The sequence below is a fragment of the Monodelphis domestica genome, chromosome 3 (genome assembly GCF_027887165.1).
Source record: "Monodelphis domestica isolate mMonDom1 chromosome 3, mMonDom1.pri, whole genome shotgun sequence".
NCBI lineage: Eukaryota > Metazoa > Chordata > Mammalia > Didelphimorphia > Didelphidae > Monodelphis > Monodelphis domestica.
The window spans coordinates 92,651,868-92,672,121 of NC_077229.1; the positions used below are offsets into that span (position 1 = coordinate 92,651,868).

Sequence of the window (20,254 nt, forward strand, 5' to 3'; positions counted from 1 at the left end):
AAAGATTTGATCATCATGTATAAGCACATGATAAACAATAGTAGCACCGGGACATAAGAGATTAGTGGTAGGAATGTCAATGAGAGTACTGGCATTAGAAAGTCATAGGCAAGTACATTTTGTATATATTCCAGTGAAATAGTGAAAATGAGAGAAGTCAGATCTAACAGAGAAAATCTCATGGTGATTTTATGTAGCAAATTCACCAGGTTTTCTGAGTACAGATTCTTTGTATCAAGTTGACTGGAAGATGGGTTTTGGAGTCCCCTAGAGTTCAGCTCACTGTTACCACAGCTCACAGTAAAACTGTCAGCTCTAGCTGCTTTCACAGACCCTCCTGCAGAGATAATGGCTCCAATTGCCTAAGCTGACAATTGGACCCTTTAAATCAGATTGTTAGGTTCTTTGTCCTATGTAGCTCTCCAAATTATAAAATTAATAAATGGTAAGTTACATAAAATAGATAGAAAACTCGCCAATACAGGTTCAAAACTGTTCAGATACTTTTGATAGATAAAATCAAAAGTATTTTCAGTGATAAAGTGAAGTGAAACTCAAATGTAAACTTCCCTTCAGGGCCAGGCACAAGGATGCTAAAGAGATTCTTAGTATTAAAATAAAATATTTATTGAAATATGTAAGGATAAAAAGGATTTCTAATTTTAAGGGATTCTAAATCCACCCAAATAAACTCCCTGGTTCTTCAAGGAACCACTTCTTCTGTGTTTCACAGGCTACACTAATCCTCCCTGATCTGACTAACCCAAATTTATACTATCTAAATAAAAACTACCACTATTATCCTTATAATTCTTAACTTCATCTTCAGATTATAAAATAACAAAGGCTAGCTGGTTGAGTATTAACAAGAATCAAGTTAGGACTCTGAGCCTTAACAGACTCAGAGTCCAAACCAAAAACCAGGGTTTTCTTTGGTCTTCTTAGAGTTAAATCAATCTATAAAAAACACAATAGATAGTCAATAGTGTTTGTCAAGTTGGGAAAGGAAAACACTGAGCTCCTTCAGATCTTTCCCTCAGACAGAGAGTGAAGCAAAGTTATCTCCTTATAGAAAAGCTTTGATACTGGGAACTTTTGTGGCCCAGACACAGGGATGGAGGGAAACTTAAAGCTCTGATACTACAGGATCATTGCTGTCTTCTGGGAAAAGCTGATGTTTCCAGGTCTCTTCCTTGAGTGTATAGTCTCCATTGGGCATAAAAGTCATTGCCAGTGGCTTTTTATAGAGGGGAGATGGGTGGTACAGCAGTAGTATCTGTAAGGCCCAAAGTCTTAACACATCCAGTTGTTCAGACAGGAAAAATTCTCAGTAACTTTTTACCCATAAGGAGAGGGGTTCAGTTGTTTCCCCATCCTTGATTGCTGCCTTGTTGTGGTGAGGGGGTTTGTATAACTCAATAAAACTATTGAACTAACCATGCAGATGGACAGTAATAGTGGAGAGTTCTGCCAAAATGTGATCTGCTGGAGAAGGAAATGGTAAAATACTCTTGTATTTTTTACTAATAAAACCATGGGCTGTATTAAAATGACTAAAGATATGACACAGGAAGCTGAGCCTCACAGATTGGAAGATGTCCAACATGCTACTAGAAGAGTGGAGGACAACTACAAGTAGCTCCAGTACTAATGAAGGGCCTGGGCCAAAACTGAAAGGAAGCTCAGCCACAGATGTGTCTGGAGTCAAAAGGAATGTCTGATGCCATAAAGATCAATATTGTATAGAAATAACCTAGACTATAAGAACTATGAACCAAGGTAAATTGGATGTGATCAAACAGGAGATGGAAAGATTGAATACCAACATTTTGGGTGTCAGTGAACTCAAATGTATGGGAATGGGTGAATTTAATTCCAGTGATCACTGCAATTACTACTGTGGGCAAGAATCCCTTAGAATAAATGGAATAGCCCTCATAGTGTGTTAGAAAAGCAATAGTAGAAGTGATGCAGAGCGAAAGGAGCAGAACCAGGAAATCATTATACACAGAGATTGATACACTGTGGTACAATTGAATGTAATGGACTTCTCCATTAGAGACAATGCAATATCCCTGAACAATCTGCGGGGATCTAAAAAACACTATCCACAAGCAGAGGATAAACTGTGAGAGTAAAAACACCGAAGAAAAGCAACTGCTTGACTACAGGGGTGGAGGGGATATGACTGAGGAGAGACTCTAAATGAACACTCAAGAGCAAATACCAACAACATGGAAATGGGTTCGAATCAAGAACACATGTGATACCCAGTGGAATCAAGTGCTGGCTATGGGAGAGGTGGTGGGAGGGGGTGGGGAGGAAAAGAAAATTATTTTTGTTTCCAATGAATAATGTTTGGAAATGACCAAATAAAATAATGTTTAAAAAAAAGAAAAGCAATAGTAGGGTATAATCTCAAAAATGACAGAATGGCATTTTTTAAAATCCAAGGCAACATCCAGGCTCCAACCACTGATGCCAAAGATGCCAAAGTTGATCAGTTCTAAAAAGATCTACAATATCTTCTAGAAATAACACCAAAAGAAGATGTCACATTCATCAAAGGGGACTAGAAAGATAAAGTAGGAAATAAAAAATAATTGGAATAATAGGCAAGTTTGACCTTGGTGTACAAAATGAAGAAGGGTAGAAGTTGAGTTCTGTTAAAATAATTTGCTGATCATAGCAAATTCTCCTTTTCAACAATCCAAAAGGAGACTTTACACATGGACATCACCAGATAGTCAATACTGAAATCAGATTGATTATATACTTTACAGCCAATGGTGGAGAAACTCTATACCATAAGTTAAAGCAAGACCTGGAGCTGGCTATGGCTCAGATCATAAAACTTATTGTGAAATTCAGAATTTTTTCTTTTAAAAATGTTAAATTATTTAATTGTATTCAAGCCATTTCATTTCATCCCCAGCCATCATTTACACGCAACCCAACTTGAATTTGAAACAATAAGGAAAGTTGAATAAATTAAAAACCAGTAAGTGTTAATTAGGTGCAGAAAAGAAAGACTAGAAGAACTTAGATACAAGAGAACGAGGAGAAGATAAGGTTGGCAGGTAGGTTTATAATATAGTAATAATAGAGAATTAGAAGAATGCTTGTTGTTATTGTTACTGTTTAGTCATAGCATTTTCCCCCAACTCTTCTAAATCCCATTTGTGATCACTGAGATCCCATTCTTCAATTCAAAATTGGAAAAAGTAGGGAAAACTATGAGACTATGTAGGAATAGCCTAAATAACATCCCTTATAAATATGAAGTGGAAGTGATGAATAGATATTAGGTATTAGACCTACTAGATAGAGTGCCTGAGGAACTATGGACAGAGGTTTGCATCAACAAAAAATAATCTCAAAGAAAAGCAATGAAGCAAAATGGCTGTCTAATAAAGTTTTACAAATAGATGAGAAAAGAAAAAAAGGAAAAGGAGAAAGGAAAACATATAACCAATTGAATACAGAATTCCAGAGAATAGTAAGGAAAGATAAAGTTTTCTTAAATGAGCAAGGTGAAGAAATAAGAGGAAACAATAGACTGGGAAAGGCAAGATCTCTTCAAGAAAATTAAAGATATCAGAGGAACATTTTGTGCAAAAATGGTAGGTACTTAGCAAAAGTAGAAGAGATAAAGAAGTAGCAGGAATATACAGAAGAACTACACAAGAAAAATCTAAACATCACCGATAACCATGATAGTGTGGGTATTAATCTAGAGCCAAACGTTCTGGAGAATGAAGTCAAGTAGACCTTAAGAATTGCTATCATTAAGGCTAGTGGAAGTGACAAAATTCCAACTGAGGTATTTAAAACACTAAAAAATAATGCTATTAAAAGTGCTTCACTCAATATGCCAGTCAATTTGGAAAACTCAACAGTGGCCAGTGGATTGGAAAAGATCAGTTTATGCCCTAATCTTAAAGAAAGGCAATGCTTAAGAATGTTTATTACTGGTAAATGCTGCTCATTTCACATTTTAAGAAGGTTATGCTAAAGATTCTGCAAGTTAGGCTTCAATAATATATGAACCAAGAATTACCAGAAGTGGAATCTGGTTTTTGAAGAGGCAGAGGAACTCAGAGATGAAATTGCCAACATTCTCTGGATTGTGGAGAAAGCAAAGGAATTCCTGAAAGACATCTACTTCTGTTTCATTCATTGCCCTAAAACCTTTGACAACAAAAATGTGGCAAGTCCTCAAAGAGACGGGAGTACCAGATCATCTTACTTGTCACCTGAGGAACCTGTATAGAAACAACAGGTGCAACAGAACATGTAAAAACTTATTGGCTGAAGATTGAGAAAAGAGTATGATAAGGCTGTACCCTGCCTCTAAATTTACTTAACTCATATACAGAGTACATCATGTGAAATTCCAGGCTGAAAGAATCAAAAGCCAGAATTAAAGTTGCCAAGAGAAATATCAACAATCTCAGAAATGCAAGCAGTACCACACTGATGGCAGAAAGTGAAAAAGAAGTAAATCTTTTGATGAGGGTAAAAGAGGAAAGTGTAAAAGTTGGCTTGGAACTTAACATTAAAAAATATCCCAAGATCGTAGCAACTGGTCTCATCACTTCTTGACAAATAGAGCAAGAAGAAATGAAAACAGTCTTAGATTTTATGTTCTTTGGCTCAAATGTCACTGTCATGACTAGAGTCATGAAATTAAAAGACCCTTGCTCCTTGGAAGAAAAGTTATGGCAAATCTGGATGATATACTAAAATACAGAGACATTGCCTTGACAACAATACAAAACAATGTTTTTTTTTCAATAGTACTATGTGGTTATGAGAGTTGAACTATAATAAAAACTGAGCACCACAAAATTGATTTTTGAATTATGGTGCTGAAGAAGATGTTTCAAAGTCTCTTGGACATGGAAATCAAATCAGTCAATACTCAAAGAAATTAATTCAGACTATTCATTGGAAGGACAAATACTGAAGCAAAAGCTTACATATTTTGACCACACAATGAGAAGATGAGATGCATTGGGAAAGACCCTGATTTTGGGAAAGATCGAAGGCAAAAGGAAAAGAGGGAATTTCTGCTTTAGAATCCAAGATAGAATAAGAAAGGAATATTCTGAGATTGTCCTAATTCACTTCCAAACAACTAGAAAAAGTACCTCAAAATGAATTCTGCAGCCACAGAACCAACAAAAGATGGAGTGAAACATTCTTCCATCTTAAAATAACATGGAAAATTGTCAGAGAAAATCCATCTCACTAGGGTAGGAAGGGAGCATGTTCTAGCTTGGAAGTCATTTAGGTGGGTCTGGGCACTTCCAGGAGGACCAGCATTCATGAGGAAGGAAGTAAAATTCAACTCAATCCAGAGCAGGCATTGTCTGGACAAGGCTGCAGACTTCCCCATAGTAGGCCAACTACACTGCTACAGCCAGCACACATTGTAAGCCCCATCAAAAGAAGCTTGGAACAGTGTTCTCTCCACCATAGGAACAGAGCTCAACTTTAACATATGGAAAAACATCATGAAATAGGAGGGGGAAATGAACAAAAGACAAAGAAGAAGCCCTGACCTTAGAAAGCTAATTTAGTGATAGACAAGATCAAAACACAAACTTAGAAGAGGACAACAAAATCAAAACAGAAACATATGAAGCCTCAGGAAAGTGTGAAAGAGTGTCAGATCCAAAAAGAACTCCTGGAAGAGCTCAAAAAATGGATTAAAAATCAAATAAGAGGGAAAGAAGAAAATTGGGGGGGGGGGAATTAGAGTCATTGGTAAGCTTGGTAAAGCTTGGCAAAAGATATAAGATACTCACCAAAGAAAACAATTTCCTGAAAAAAATGAAACAAACTAGAAGTAGCCAAATGGGAAAAGAGTTACAAAAGTTCAGTGAAGAAAATAACATCCCAAAAATCAGGATTGGGCAAATGAAAGCTGACAACTCCACAAGATATCAAGAAACATATGAAACAAAATCAAAAGAATAAAAAAAGAGAGATTGGACACTATATTACAAGAAATTATACAGGAAAATTATCCTGATATTCTTTAACAAGAGGGGAAAACAGAAATGGAAAGAATCCACAAATCATAGCACAAAAGAGATACTACAATAAAAATTCCCAAGACAATTATAGCCAAATTCCAGAGCACCCAGGTCAATGAGAAAATACTGCAAGCAGTCAGAAAAAAAATTCAAATATCATGGAGCCCTATTCAGGATTACCCAGGATCTGGCAGCCTCCACACTAAAGGACTGCAAGACTTGGAATATGATATTCAGAAAGACAAGAGAATTGGATCTACAACCAAGAATCACCTTCCCATCAAAACTAACTATATACTTTAACAGGGAACATATAGGCATTTAACAAAACAGAAGATTTCCAAGCATTCCTAAAGAAATGACCAGAATTAAATAGAAAATTTGATGTCCAAATACAAAATTCAAGAAAACCATAAAAAGGTAAATATGAAAGGGGGGAGGGATTTTAAGGGCTTCAGTAAAGTTAAACTGGTTATGTTTTTATATGGAAAAATGATACCTGTAACTCTTAAAAATTGTTTTCATTATCATAGTAGATAGAATTATTCATAGGTAGATGTTGGGGGTACTAAGTTGTTTAAGATGATATGTAAAAAATGGGGGGGGGTAGGGATAGAGAATGGCCCTAAGAGAAACTTGAGGGAAGAAGAAAAATAGAATAAATTATACCACATAAAGAGGAGGATGGAGTGAGTTGGGGTGGAGAATACTATTATAAGAAGAAGAGGAAGATATTGGTAATAGGTAATACTTAAACCTTACTTTCAGTGGAATCAGTTCTGAGAGGGAAGAGCAGCCAGATCTATTGGGATATAGAATTCTATCTTACCCTACAGGGAAGTTGAGAGGGGAAAATGAAGTGGGGGGAGTATTAAAAGGGAGGGAAAGGTGGTAGGGGCAAATAATAGACATTAAAGAAAAATAAGAGGGGAATAAGAAGGAAGGGGGGGATGGGAAGGAAAGTAAAATAAGGTTGGGAAATAGGGGAACTGATTAAAAGCAAAACACTAATGTAGAAGGAAATAGTGGAAGAAGAAAAGGTGGGACTAAAAGAAGAAATAAAAATGATGGGGAATACACAGTCAGTAATCATAATTCTGAATGTGAATGGGATGGAATCACCCATTAAATGGAAGTAGATAGCAGAGTGGATTAGAAACCAAAATCCTACCATGTTGTCTACAAGAAACACACATAAGGCAGGTAGACACACACAGGGTAAAGGTAAAAGACTGGAGCAAAATCTATTGGGCATCAAGTGAGAAAAAGAAGGCAGGGGTCTCAATCATGATATCTGACAAAGCCAAAATAAAAATATATCTGATTAAAATAGACAGGGAAGGTAATTCCTCCTGATAAGAGGGAGTATAGACCATGAAGAAATATCAGTACTCAACATGTATACACCAAATGGTATAGCATGCAGATTTTTAAAGGAGAAACTAGTGGAGTTGAAGGAGGATATAGATAGTAAAACTATACTAGTGGGGGACCTGAAACTTCCTCTATCAAATGTAGATAAATCAAACAAAAAATGAATAATAGAGAAGTAAGAGATGTGAATGTAATGTTAGAAAAATTAGAGTTAATAGATATATGGAGAAAAATAAATAGGGACAAAAAGGAATACACCTTCTTTTCAGCATCACATGGTACATTCATAAAGATTGACCATGTACTAGGGAATAAAAACATTGCAAACAAATGTAAAAAAGCAGAAATAATAGATGCAATAAAATTATAATTATTAGGGGTACATGGAGAGGCAAATAAAAAATTAATTAGAAATGAAATAATGCAATTCTCCAAAATTGGTTGGTTAAAGAACAAATCATAGAAACAATTCATGATTTCATTGAAGAGAATGACAACGAGAAAACAACATCCGAATCAATGGGATGTAGCCAAAGCAGTACTCAAGAGACAATTTATGTCCCTGAGAGCATATATCAACAAATCAGAGAGGGAAGAGGAATGAACTGGGCATGCAAATTAAAAAACTAGAAAGAGAACAAGTTAAAAACACTCAGATAAAAACTAAATTGGAAATCATAAAAATCAAAGGAGAAATTAATAAAATTGAAAGTAAAAGAACTATTGAATTAATAAATTAGACTAGAAGCTGGTACTTTGAAAAAACAAAATAGATAAAGTACTGGTTAATCTATCAATTGTACAAAGAAAAGCCATTCCCCAATTGATAAATGGGCAAGGGACATGAATAGGCAACTTTCATATAAAGAAATCAAAACTATCAATAAGCACAGGAAAAAGTGTTCTAAATCTTTCATAATTAGAAAAATGCAAATCAAAACAACTCTGAGGTACCACCTTACACCTAGTAGATTGTCCATTATGATAGCAAAGTAAAATTATAAATCTTGGATGGGATGTAGCAATGGTGGGATACTAATGCATTGCTGGTAGAGCTGTGAATTGATTTAACCATTCTGGAAGGCAATTTGGAACTATGCCCAAAGGGCTTTAAAAGACTGCCTCCCCTTTGATACAGCCATACTATTGATGGGTTTGTATCCCAAAGATATGAAAGGGAAAAATATGTATGCAAAAATATTTACAGCCTGCTCTTTGTGGTGGCAAAAAATTAGAAAATGAGGAGGTGTCCATCAATTGGGGAATGACTGAACAAATTGTGGTATATGCTGGTGATGGAATACTATTGTACTAAAAGGAATAATGAACTGGAGGAATTCCATGTGAACTGGAACAACCTCCAGCAATTGATGCAGAGTGAAAGGAGCAGAACCAGGAGAATGATGTATATTATGGCACAATCGAATGTAATGGACTTCCCTACTAGCAGCAATGCAATGACCCAGGACAATTCTGAGAGACATATGAGAAAGAACACTCTCCACATCAAGAGAAGGAACTGTGGGAGTAGAAACGCAGAAGAAAAACATATGATGGATCACATGGTTTGATGGGGATATGATTGGGGATATTGATTTTAAATAATCATTCTATTGCAAATATTAATTTGGAAAAAGATTTTGAACCTATACATGTAAAACCCAGTGGTATTGCTTATTGGCTCTGGGAGGAGGGGAGGGAGGAGGAGAGGGAAAGAACATGAATCATGTAACCATGAAAAAATATTCTAAATTAAATAAATATATTATTTTTTTAAAAGGATAAGATCTCTGTCATAGTCCTCACTCTGATTTGGGGTAAGGAATTCTTTATAGATCCCTGTGTATTTATTTCAGGGGCTGCCAAAGATTCTCTGCAAACTTATATGGATCTGACTCCTTGAAGTATCAGAGGGGACCCAAAAAAATTTTCATCTACTTACTCAAATTTTGAGTAAGCACAAAAACTAACCCTAGGAGTCAATTAAGATCACCATCTTCTTCCTACCTAGTACATTCTTACCTTTAATACATAGATGAATAACAATAACCTGCCCTTCCAGGATATTGAACACTGGAACTGGAATGAAGGAGACCTGCATTAAAATCCCGTTTTAGACACTCACTAGCTAGGTGACCCTAGACAAGTCATTTAACCTCTATATGCCAGTTTCCTCATCTGTAAAAATAGCACTTATCTCTCCAGGTCGTTGTGAAGATTACATGAGACAACAAACATTAGAGCACTATAGAAATGCTGGATAGCTATTGTTAATTAAGGTTTTGTGAAATATACTTATATACATAGCAGCTTTTGGGTGATGATGGTCATGAGGTGATACTATGCATTAGATTGTAAGCTTCCTGAGGACAAGGCTCTGTTTTGTTTTTTCCTTTGAATGTTGACACTTAATCAGTGCTTCATGGTTGAGTGAGAAGTGCATTAGGCAAATCAAAACAGGTGATATTAAGTTTTATAATGTTAACTTTCTTGTATCTCAAAGCTCTGAGTACCTACCTGCCCATTTCTTCTCTGTCATACTGTTTTTCAGATCAGACAGTACTTAAATCACCTGAAAGCTATTGTCCAATATAAAGACAAACTCAGAGAGAAGATGCCTGGTCTTTACACTGTATGTATGACACATGAAGGGTCAAGGAGACAGAGAGGGGAAGACAGTCATTTAAAATACAGGGTATTTATTAAAAGGGACTAGATACCTGAGGAAAGAGAGGTTGACCGCCAGGGCAGGAGCCAAGTCAGGCCCAAGGACATAAAGTCAGAGGACTAGGGAAACATGTAAACATTTTTCCTTCATTCTCTTCCTCTATCTTGAATAAAGATTATTTGAGACTAGGGCAAACTAGCCTGTTTAGGGGATGAGAAAGAAGCCTTGGGAAAAGATAAGAGGGATTAGGGCTATGGCTAAGAGAAAAGGAACAGATGAACTACAAGAGAGGAGCTGAACACAAAATGAAAGGTATAGATAGAAGAGAAAGAACACTGGATTTGGAGTCAGGGGACCCTAGTGTAAATCTTGATTTTGTCAGTTACCACCTATATATTCTTGGGTAAATCATTTCCCTTATCTAGGCCTTGGTTTCCTCATATGTGAAAAGAGATGATTGGATTTGATGAGCTACAAGGTCCCTTCCAGCTTGAAAATCCTATTGACTTGGATTCCAGAGTAATTTTAAGACATCATGACTATAATAATAGTAACTCATGATTACAAAGCACCTTCAGGTTTGCAAAATTCTTTCCTTATGACACTTTTGTGAGGTGAATGTTGTAAGCATCATCCCTATTTTATAGATGAGGAAACTGAGACTCTAAAGTCATTAAGTGTCTTTCCTATGATCATCTAGCTTCCAAGTATCTAAGGCAGAAATCCTCCCTAGGTTAAGCCTTGAACTCTATCCAGTCCAATCCACATAATGTGCTAAGGGGTTATCCTTGAGTTGTGTTCTTTGGGAACAAAATGAACCTCTGATCATGGGCTCAGTTAGATGGGAAATAGAGGGAGGAAGGAAGGAAGAGGAGGGAGAGAAGGAGAGAGGAAGGAAAGAAAGATGGAAGAAGGAAAAAACTTTATTAAGCATCCCTCATGTGCAGGCACCATGCTAAAGGCTTTACCAATATTATCTCATTTTATAATGAGAATGATAGGAAGAAATGATTCCTATATATATCATAGGGAAAGAGGACTGCGAGAAAATGGGATAACTTGTCTTTCTCTGCTGGAAATTCTTTATCTGGTATACGCACTGCTGCTTGTGTAGCACAGCCAACCTAGTGGGATTCATAGGCTGGTTCCAGTACAATGGCAGCCAATTACTTCTTAAACTAATTCCTGGAAACCTGTGTCTGCTTCAGCAGCAGGGATGGTTTTTGATCACATTACTACCAATTAGGTGCAGTTTTCGAGGACCATATAAATAAGTTCCAATCTGGGTAAATACAGTCTCTTTTCTAATAAGTAATTACCAAATCCAGGGAATTTGACCCATGGGCCAGGTGTCTTGATGCTGAACTTGGCTGGGACAAAGAGCCAGGATGGCCCAAGAGCTCTGGGGAAGGCTCAGGACACACCAGAAGGCCCTTCAGGCCCCTTGGAGACCCTGTGTTAAGGAAAGGGAAAGGAGGGTGGTAGGAACAGGTCAGTTACACCAGGAACAATGAGTTGAAAATATCTCATAATTAATTGGGAAGGCTAGTTTGCACAATTGCTCTTGATGGCTAGAGAGATTAATGGTAAAGAGTTAGGCCACTGATTCTCCTTTACACCCTCACTATCTGTATGCTATTTCCTCTCCACCCATATAGTGGCAAGAATTCCTTGAAGTAGGGAAATTTGTTCCTGATGAAACCCTGGACAGAGTAATTGATTCCCAGAAACCCAACCAGTGCTGTACACTGATCTACACTGCTGGTACCACTGGATCACCAAGGGCAGTCATGATCAGTCACGACAATGTAAGTGCCTTTCTTTGAAGTTCCAAAGCCTTTTTGATCCTAACTCAGTCAAGCTGTGTTATCTGAAGGCATTAGACATGGGACTTTCATCTCGGACATACTAACCAACAAGGGGCCTGGTCGTGTGTCTAATCATTTGGGTCCAAATTCTTCAGTCAATAGTTCCACCAAAAGACATGCTGTGTGACACTGAGCAAGACACTTCTCTCTGGACTTTTATTTCAATCTATGGGCACTCTATTCTGGACATGACCCAATGGGTCAATAACTTTCCCAAAATGTGACTTCTTACCTGAGCACAATCAGTACTCTAGTGGTGGGCTCACTAGGGCAGAGAACAATGAGTGAAACGATCACTTTCCTTATTATAGACTCTTTGGTCACCTTCATACAGATAGAGGACAAATTTAATTTTATGGAATATCATGTCATACTATGGAATTATATTGAATGGGCAAGCGACTTATAGTCACATGAACTCTTTTCTAGTCTTGTTTCCCCCATCTTATACTTGTGAAGTAAATATAGGATTTTATATTTTTTCCTATCGAATTTTGTTTGGATTCATTTATTTCATTCGGTTTTATTTAGATTTAGCCCAAATTTTTGGAGCTTGACTCCTTGTCCACTATGTTGGCTCCTCCTTCTTGTCATATGCAAGTTTGATTAACAAGGCACTTATGGCTTTACTCCTGCAAATGATATAAATGGTAAATGGTGAATGGTGGAGAGCTGAGAACAAACCCCTGAGATATTCTTCAAGAAACCTTCCTTCAGTCAGTTCCAGGAAAGGGGAAGAAAAAATCATGTAACTATGGAAAAATATTTTTTAAAAATAAAAAATATTAAAAAAAGAAAAAATCCCTTCAATAAATTAACACATAGAGCCCTTCCGGTCTAGTCATTCAACCAGTTCTCAATCCACTTTATCTCTGTACCTTGTCCACAAGACTAACGTGTGAAACTTAGGACATCACTTCACTGAAACTCTGCCTGTGCTTTGTCTACTGAATTCTCCTGACTGATCAGTCTAAAAGAAGGAAATTAATTTAGTCTTGTGTGACTTGCTCTCAAGGAAACCATACGAATGTTTTTTTATGATCATGACTTTCCCTTCTAAATACTCACAAACCATCTCTTTAATAATGTTTTAGAATATTGCCCGGATAAGAAGTCCACTGACATTTAGTTCACATATTCCACCCAATTTACTCCTTTAACCTTGGTCAAAATCTGCCCTTCTTGAATCCAATAATTCCAGAATTTGAGAGCTGGTAGGGACCTCAGCAGCTATCTAGTTCAACCCATATATAAAAGCTATGTCCACTCAAACATACTCCATAAAGGGGTTATCCAGGATCTACCTGGAGACCACTGTGCTTTGGGATATCTCGGCTATAAAGTTTTTCCTGACAGTTTCCAGGACAGCTCTAAAATCCTGGATTTCTCTGTTTTGTAAGATGTGGAGATTACTGAGGCATATGAAAGACAGATGAGTGAGAGAAGCAAGGTGCAGACTTTTGTATAATGGAAGGAAGATCCTCCTGGAGCCTCAGACATGGGGGGAAAGCATCTTCATTCCCAAATATGTCCATGACTTCCAGAATCTTGCAACCTTAGATACTGCTGAAAACCATCTGCCCCAGGGAAATTAGATTGTTCTCTCTTTGGAAGAACAAATTTTATCTCACTTTCTGCCACATTCCCTGACTGCTACTCATACTAGGAACCCCTTGGTAGGTCCTGGGTGCAAGCATTAGTTATAATGATAGATTCTCACACACCTGTATTGATCATTGGGGTGGCAAAGTGCTCCCTTCTACATAATCTCATTTAATTATCACATGGTATATTGTACAAGGATTATTATACATCTAAGGAAAACTAGGCCCGGGGAGAGTGGAGAGACTTGCCCAAGGACATGGTTATAGGTTGCAACAGAACTGAGATTCAAAGCTAGATTTTCTATTTGTCACTACACTGCTATCTCTGTGTAAGCTATTTCTTTGAGGATCAATCTCTCTTTTTTTAAACCTTTACCTTCTGCCGGAATCTATAGGAATACCAGAGAAAATGTTCCAACTGTCCACAGTCCAGGAATTCTTAACCTGGTGTCCATCATAGATTCCAGAAGGGTCCATGAACGTGGATGGGGGAAAAAAAGCTTACAGATTTATTTTCACTAATCTTTAACTATAATTTAGCTTTCCCTCATTTTCCTCAACTATAAAGTGGGAATAATAATAGCATCTACTTTCTAGATCTAATTTTTAAAATGCTTATTATTATTAGTGCAGTGCCTGGCACATAGTAGGTCTTTAATAAAAGCATCTTGTCTTCTCTAGTTCTCACTACACAATTTGTGTTTCAGATCACATGGACCTCAGGAGCTGTGCTACAAGGTCTTTCCTACAGTCTTCCCCCTAATAATCAGGAGATCTTGGTGAGCTACCTTCCCCTCTGCCTCATTTCTGCTCAGATGTTTGAAGTCTGGATCCCTATAACCATTGGGGCATCCCTCTTCTTTGCTGAACCTGATGCCATGAAGGTATGTACAATGTATTTACTCCTCTAGGCAAAAGCAGCAGATGAGACAAGCTTGGGTAACCATCCTAAAACTGGAGGCTTAGCATTAAAGGCAAACATCTCCCTTTGGGATAATGGGTGCTGGGTGCTCGAAAATGTTATTGCTTGTAAGTATCATATTGGATGTACACAATATAATATATTGTAATACATTCTATATAATATATTATAATATAATACAATAATATATAATATAATAAGTATTTTATAAGGATTTCTCATAAGTATTTTATAAGTTATTCTGTGAAAGTATTGTACCTGTAAAGACTAGATTTGTTGCTTGGTGACTACAGGTAACAGAAGGGAGTTCCTCTGAGACTACAGGCCAAAGAAGGCATTTAGATACACTGAAACTCACTGTTGTGTTAGCTTCTTTTCTTTTCTCTCTCTCTGTCCCAAACATGATGCTTGGGGGACCTCATGTCTGGGGATGGCCATTGAGCCTTCCTGGAAAGAGAATGAAAGTCATACATTTGGAATGAGATAATCTAGTTTTCAAACCTCGCTCTATCCCTTAATCTGGATCACCCTGGCCAAGCCCCTTCTCCTCTCTGGATATCAAATTTTCTCAACTGTTATATGAAAGGATTGAGTTTAATGGTCCAACCTGGGTTCCAGCTGCTATCTACTGGTGTGATCTTGGTCCTTTAATCTCTTCATTTAAATGCCTTAGTTTCTTCATTTGTAAAAATGGAAGAGGGAAGGGCAGAGTAGAACAGGGCTGAACTAAGTGACCCCTGATTCTTCATTTCATTTTAATTTCATTTTCTCCCAATGCCTATTGGACATTACGAATTGAATGCCCTACAAGACATCTTGAATTCATTATGTAAACAACTGAATTGATTATCTTATCTGAACTCAAATCATCCCTTCTTCTTAACTTCCTTAATACCTCTGAGGGTACCACCATTCTCCTAATCTCCCAGATCACAACCCAGGTGTCATTTTTTTCTTTTTCTTTTAAACCCTTATCTCCCATCTTAGAATCAATACTATGCATTGGTTCTAAGGCAGAAGAGTGGTATGGGCTAGGCAATGGGACTTAAGTGACTTGCCCATGGTCACACACCTATGAAGTGTCTGAGGCCAGATTTGAACCTAGGACATCCCATCTCTAGGCCTAGTTCTCAATCCACTGAGCCACTCAGCTGCCCTGCCAGGTATAATTTTCTACCCCTTGTTCTCTCTCATCCTCAGTCCATCCAATATGTTACCAAAGTCTGCTGATTTGACCTCTTCTCTTCTTCCTGCTCTAGCCCATCCTCCTTTCCTTTACTCCCCGAGCTTGAACAATCTATGACCCTTTAGTGGTAGAAGTGGAATTGGGGGACAGTATAAATAACCAAGTGGGCAGTATAAGGGTCAGAATGTAAGGGATAAAAATGAAAGGGTTTGACTAAATGTATAAAAGTGTGATTGCCAGGAATTATTACTCAATTCCAAATGACTTTTTTATGGTAGTTTATTTACAAAAAGAGAAAGAGTGAAAGTAATAAAATCAGGGAGAATAGATATTTACTCCAGCCTGGTTAGATTGAGGCAGGGCTTAAGAAGCCCCAGCAAAGGGGGCCCAGAGGTAAATTAAACAATGGTTTTAGCCACAAGGCCTCCTCCAAGATAAGGGGCCTCTCTGGAAGCTAGTACCTCCAGAAATCCAGGAAAGGAGTCAGCCTTTTTCACTCACCCACATGGTAGTCCTAATAGAAAATAGCAGTCAAAGGTCCTCAGGTTCCTTCAAGTCAAGTTCCAAGGTGAAAGACCTGGTCACAGGAAATTCTTGTCACTTTTAAAGACCCTTCCTTTTGTCACTTCCTGTGCCTTCCTTCTACTTTTACATGGACCAATTATAGCTGTAGTCTTGCTTAGGACTGCCGAGGGTGCAGTCAGTGGGTCCTGATTCATCATCCACTTTCACACACATGGGTCACAGACCTCTCCATAATTAAGGGTAAGTGGGATGTATACACTTCTGGGGATGAAATCTAAAAATGGGCAGGGGAGGGTTAATCCCATCTCCACAATTTCCCCTGTGATCATTTGGGAGACTAGTCTCCCCAACTGATCATTTAGCGTAATGGCCTTATAACTCTAAAAATCTTCTAACAACAGTTGTATACAATATTGCTCTTTATAAAAGGAAACTACAATAGTTAGAGATAAGAGGGAAATAGAAGAGAGAGGAAGCAAACCCAATGTTTGCTAGGTACATTGACAAAAAGACAATTAGGGGGCAGTCCCCTTTGGCATAAAAGTTTTACATTCAAGATAACTGTTCAACCCCCTTCAGTTCAATCAATTGCACCCCAATGTTCATTCTGGATCTTCTTGATGCAGTGTAGCTTTCTACAGACATCTTTCTCCAAAGAGTTCATTTTCTGGATTCAAGGAGTTAGCAAGCTTCTTTTCCCTGAAATTTTTCTCAAACAAAATTTTAAATTGTGGATTTTATGAAAATATATGCAATCCCCCTGGGGAAGGAGTTGGCCAACACCCAGATTAACTCAGGATACATGGTTGAGTTATGGGGTGTATGAGTCAATTATCAAATTTCTTTATCAAAAGAAAAATCAAAAACAGAAACAGAAAAAACAGAAAAAAATTAAACTTTGGGAGAAAGAAAAAATTCAAAATCAGAATCAAAACATCAAAAAATCTAAGTATAAAAAAATTTCTGAATAAACAAGAAAGAATAAATTCATAACAGGTCCTTATATTAGGGTCCAATTAAAATAATTTCTGTCCCACAAATCTGTAGGACAAAATGTATTAATATTGCACTTATCCATTGGCAGTCAGGACTACAGGAAGTTGCCATGCTATAAGAGAGAAAAAAAGGACTAGGTTTCTGTGTGAAAGGGAAGTGTCATTCCCTGGTCTGGGGGAGAGAGGATGGTAGCCAAACTTTAGTACTTGTCTTAATGTGGCACAGGGAAAGCCGCCTATATCTGATGGATGTCAAAAAACCACAACCTTGAACCTTAAACAAGTCCTCTGTCTTGGCACAGATTCTCATCAATCCCACCAGGATTGGTTTGGTCCTTTTTACCTTGTGCTTCTTGGCACTGTATAATGACTCTTTTGTGCTCTCCTTGGCATTGCAGTGGCTCTTTTGTTCCCTTCTCCTGGAATCAGGCACAAACATTAATCACAGTCCCATAACATTTATCAATAAATGGCATGCTTCCATAGTCTAAAGTTTTTGGATATGCATTAATATTAGAACAAATATGTTTTAAACTTATACTACTGCAAAATAAAAAAAGAAATTAATATTGATATGTACTTTAAGTACAAAAATAAGAAAAGGGGAAGAAAATGAAATATTCTATTAAAATAAAAGAAAAAGGAATAATAAAATAAAAATTCAGGAATTCAATGTGTTCCCTAAAACAGTGTCCACTTGTCTATGTAGGAACTTTTATCTCCAATGTATGTGACAGGACACAATCAATCGGTTTCAGTAGAAGGCACTCTCTTTACATGTGAGCAATGAATCCAAGAGTCCTTTTCTCCAATGTTTATGGCTATTGGACTTGTTAACAATATTTGAAATGGGCCTTCCCAGGAAGGCTGAATTGCTCCAGTACACTGGAAATTCTTTATGTACACTTTGTCTCCTGGTTTCAGGTCATGAAATGGAAAGTCTATTGGTCCTGCTTGTACTGCAGTTCAAGATTCCTGGAGTTCACACAATTTGTGCTGCAATTCCTATATATAGAAAGTGATAGAAGCATCTCCCCCTAATAGTGATGTATATGCAGGAGAAAAAGGCTTATCCTGTACAGGGGGATGTCTAAAAAGCATCTCAAATGGTGAGATGTGTAGATCTTCCCTGGACCTGCTTCTAAGAATAAAAATAGAGCTAGAGGGAGAATCTCAGGTCATTTTAAAGTTATCTCAGTGCACAATTTGCCAATCATAGTTTTAAGCTCTCTGTTCATTCTTTCAACTTGGCCTGAGCTCTGGGGATGATATGGTACATGGAATTTGGGAGTTATCCCCAGACAAGAATATACTTGAGATAAAGCTGAATCAGTAAAATAACTTCCCCTGTCTGAATAAATACATGCAGGCAAGCTAAAGCAAGGAATAATCTATTTTAAGAGCACATTGGCAACAAAAGCTGCTGTGCCCAGGCAGTAGGAAATGCTTCTGGCCATCTAGTCAATTAATCCACTATGACTCAACAAAATTTATAAAGTCAAGCTTTTAGCATTGTTATGAAATCAATTTGCAGGTGCCCAAAAGGTGTGTAAGCCAGAAGACACCCACCAGAAGCTTTATCACAAAAGGCATTTTGGTTATATGTTTGATAGGTAGGGAAGGCTGTACACACTTTAAAAGGCTATAGGAGTTATACCAGGAGCTATCCATACTCTTTTAACAGAGTCCACGATGTCTTGGGTGATAAAGTGACCATTTTAATGCACATATTGGCAAATGTATTAATAAAAACTTTTAGGGATCAGGGGTTTTCCTTCAGAAGACACCCATACTTCACTAATCTTTAAATTGCTTTAAATTTTTGTTTCCATTTTTCCACTTTATTTCCATCACAGGAAAATGATAAATTTAAGTCATCAGTGGTTGTTAATGTTAAAATTAATTCAGACCCTTCTATGGCCACTAGCTTTGCAGTGGTATCTGCCTGGTCATTTTCCCTAGAGACAGGGTCAGTGCCATCTATGGGAAGAGAAATGAACTATAGCTAGGACTTCGGGTAGCTGGAGAGCAGAAAGAACTTTATTAATAATTTCTGCATTAGCTATAGATTTTCTAGCTGAGGTTAAAAACCCTCTCTGAAGCCATAACATACCCACTACATGACAAATTCCAAATGTGTACCTAGAATCTGGACAAATTGTTGCCCTTTTGTCTTTGGCAATTATACAGGAATGTTTTTGGGCCACAATTTTTGCACCTTGAGCACTTACATTTGAGGGCAGTGAAGCTGATCACACAGTGGAAAATTCTGTGATTATAGCAGCTCCAGTGTAGCATATGCCATCCCTCATAAAAGAAGAACCATCAGTGAATAAGACTAGATCTGGGTTGTCTAAAGGAGTGTCCAAGAGATTATCTCAAGGCTTGTTAGCCATGGACACTAGTGTTTCACAATTGCATAATGAACTGGTAAATCTGGAAGCAAGGTGGCAGGATTAAGAGTTGTACAATGTTTTTAAGTAATATTTTCATTATTCAATAAGGTTGTTTCATACATTGTAATTCTCTGATCAGAAAATGCCTGTGTTCTAGGCCTTAGCAGCAATGCTTTGACTTTATGTGGGCACATTATGGTTAAAGGGCATCCCAATATTAAATCAGCAGATCCCAATGCTGAGGCAGCTATGCCTCTAAGACATGGTACTGCTCCTGTAGCTACTGAGTTCAGCTGGGTTGAATAGTAAGCAACCAGACAATGAACTGAAGCCACCCCTCTCTGCTTATGTACATAAAAAGTAAGTGTTTTTATAATCAGGAATTCCTAGAGCAGGGAAAGACAGGATAGCCTGTTTAAAATTTTACAGAGCTGACAAGTGTTCCAGCTCTAATCTAAGCAGTTCGGTGACTGAATCCTTTGTTATTGCTTTAAGGGGTTTAGTAATTTCCAAATAACAAAGGATCCATTGTTTACAAAAACTTGTTGCTCCTAAGATTTCTCTTAACTGTTTCTTAGTGGCAGGAACCCTCAATTTTTGAATATTTTCAATATGCTTAGGAGAAATAGAATGGGCACAAGCAGTTAAAATGAACCCTAAATATTCCATTTT

At 37.4% G+C, this 20,254-nt stretch overlaps 1 protein-coding gene across 7 annotated transcripts in view; it reads left to right on the forward strand.

The window, feature by feature from the left end:
* Positions 1-20,254, forward strand: part of LOC100025567 (long-chain-fatty-acid--CoA ligase ACSBG2-like) — a 108,345-nt gene that overhangs the window by 38,250 nt on the left and 49,841 nt on the right. For 5 of the 7 annotated variants that reach the window (XM_016432122.2, XM_016432121.2, XM_056822546.1 and 2 more), the window contains 3 exons: positions 9,970-10,113; positions 11,745-11,894; positions 14,266-14,442. In XM_016432122.2, the coding sequence (XP_016287608.1) occupies positions 9,970-10,113; positions 11,745-11,894; positions 14,266-14,442 (471 nt within the window). The remainder of the gene's footprint in view (positions 1-9,969; positions 10,114-11,744; positions 11,895-14,265; positions 14,443-20,254) is intronic. The other 2 variants (XM_016432123.2, XM_016432124.2) reach the window with 2 other exon arrangements.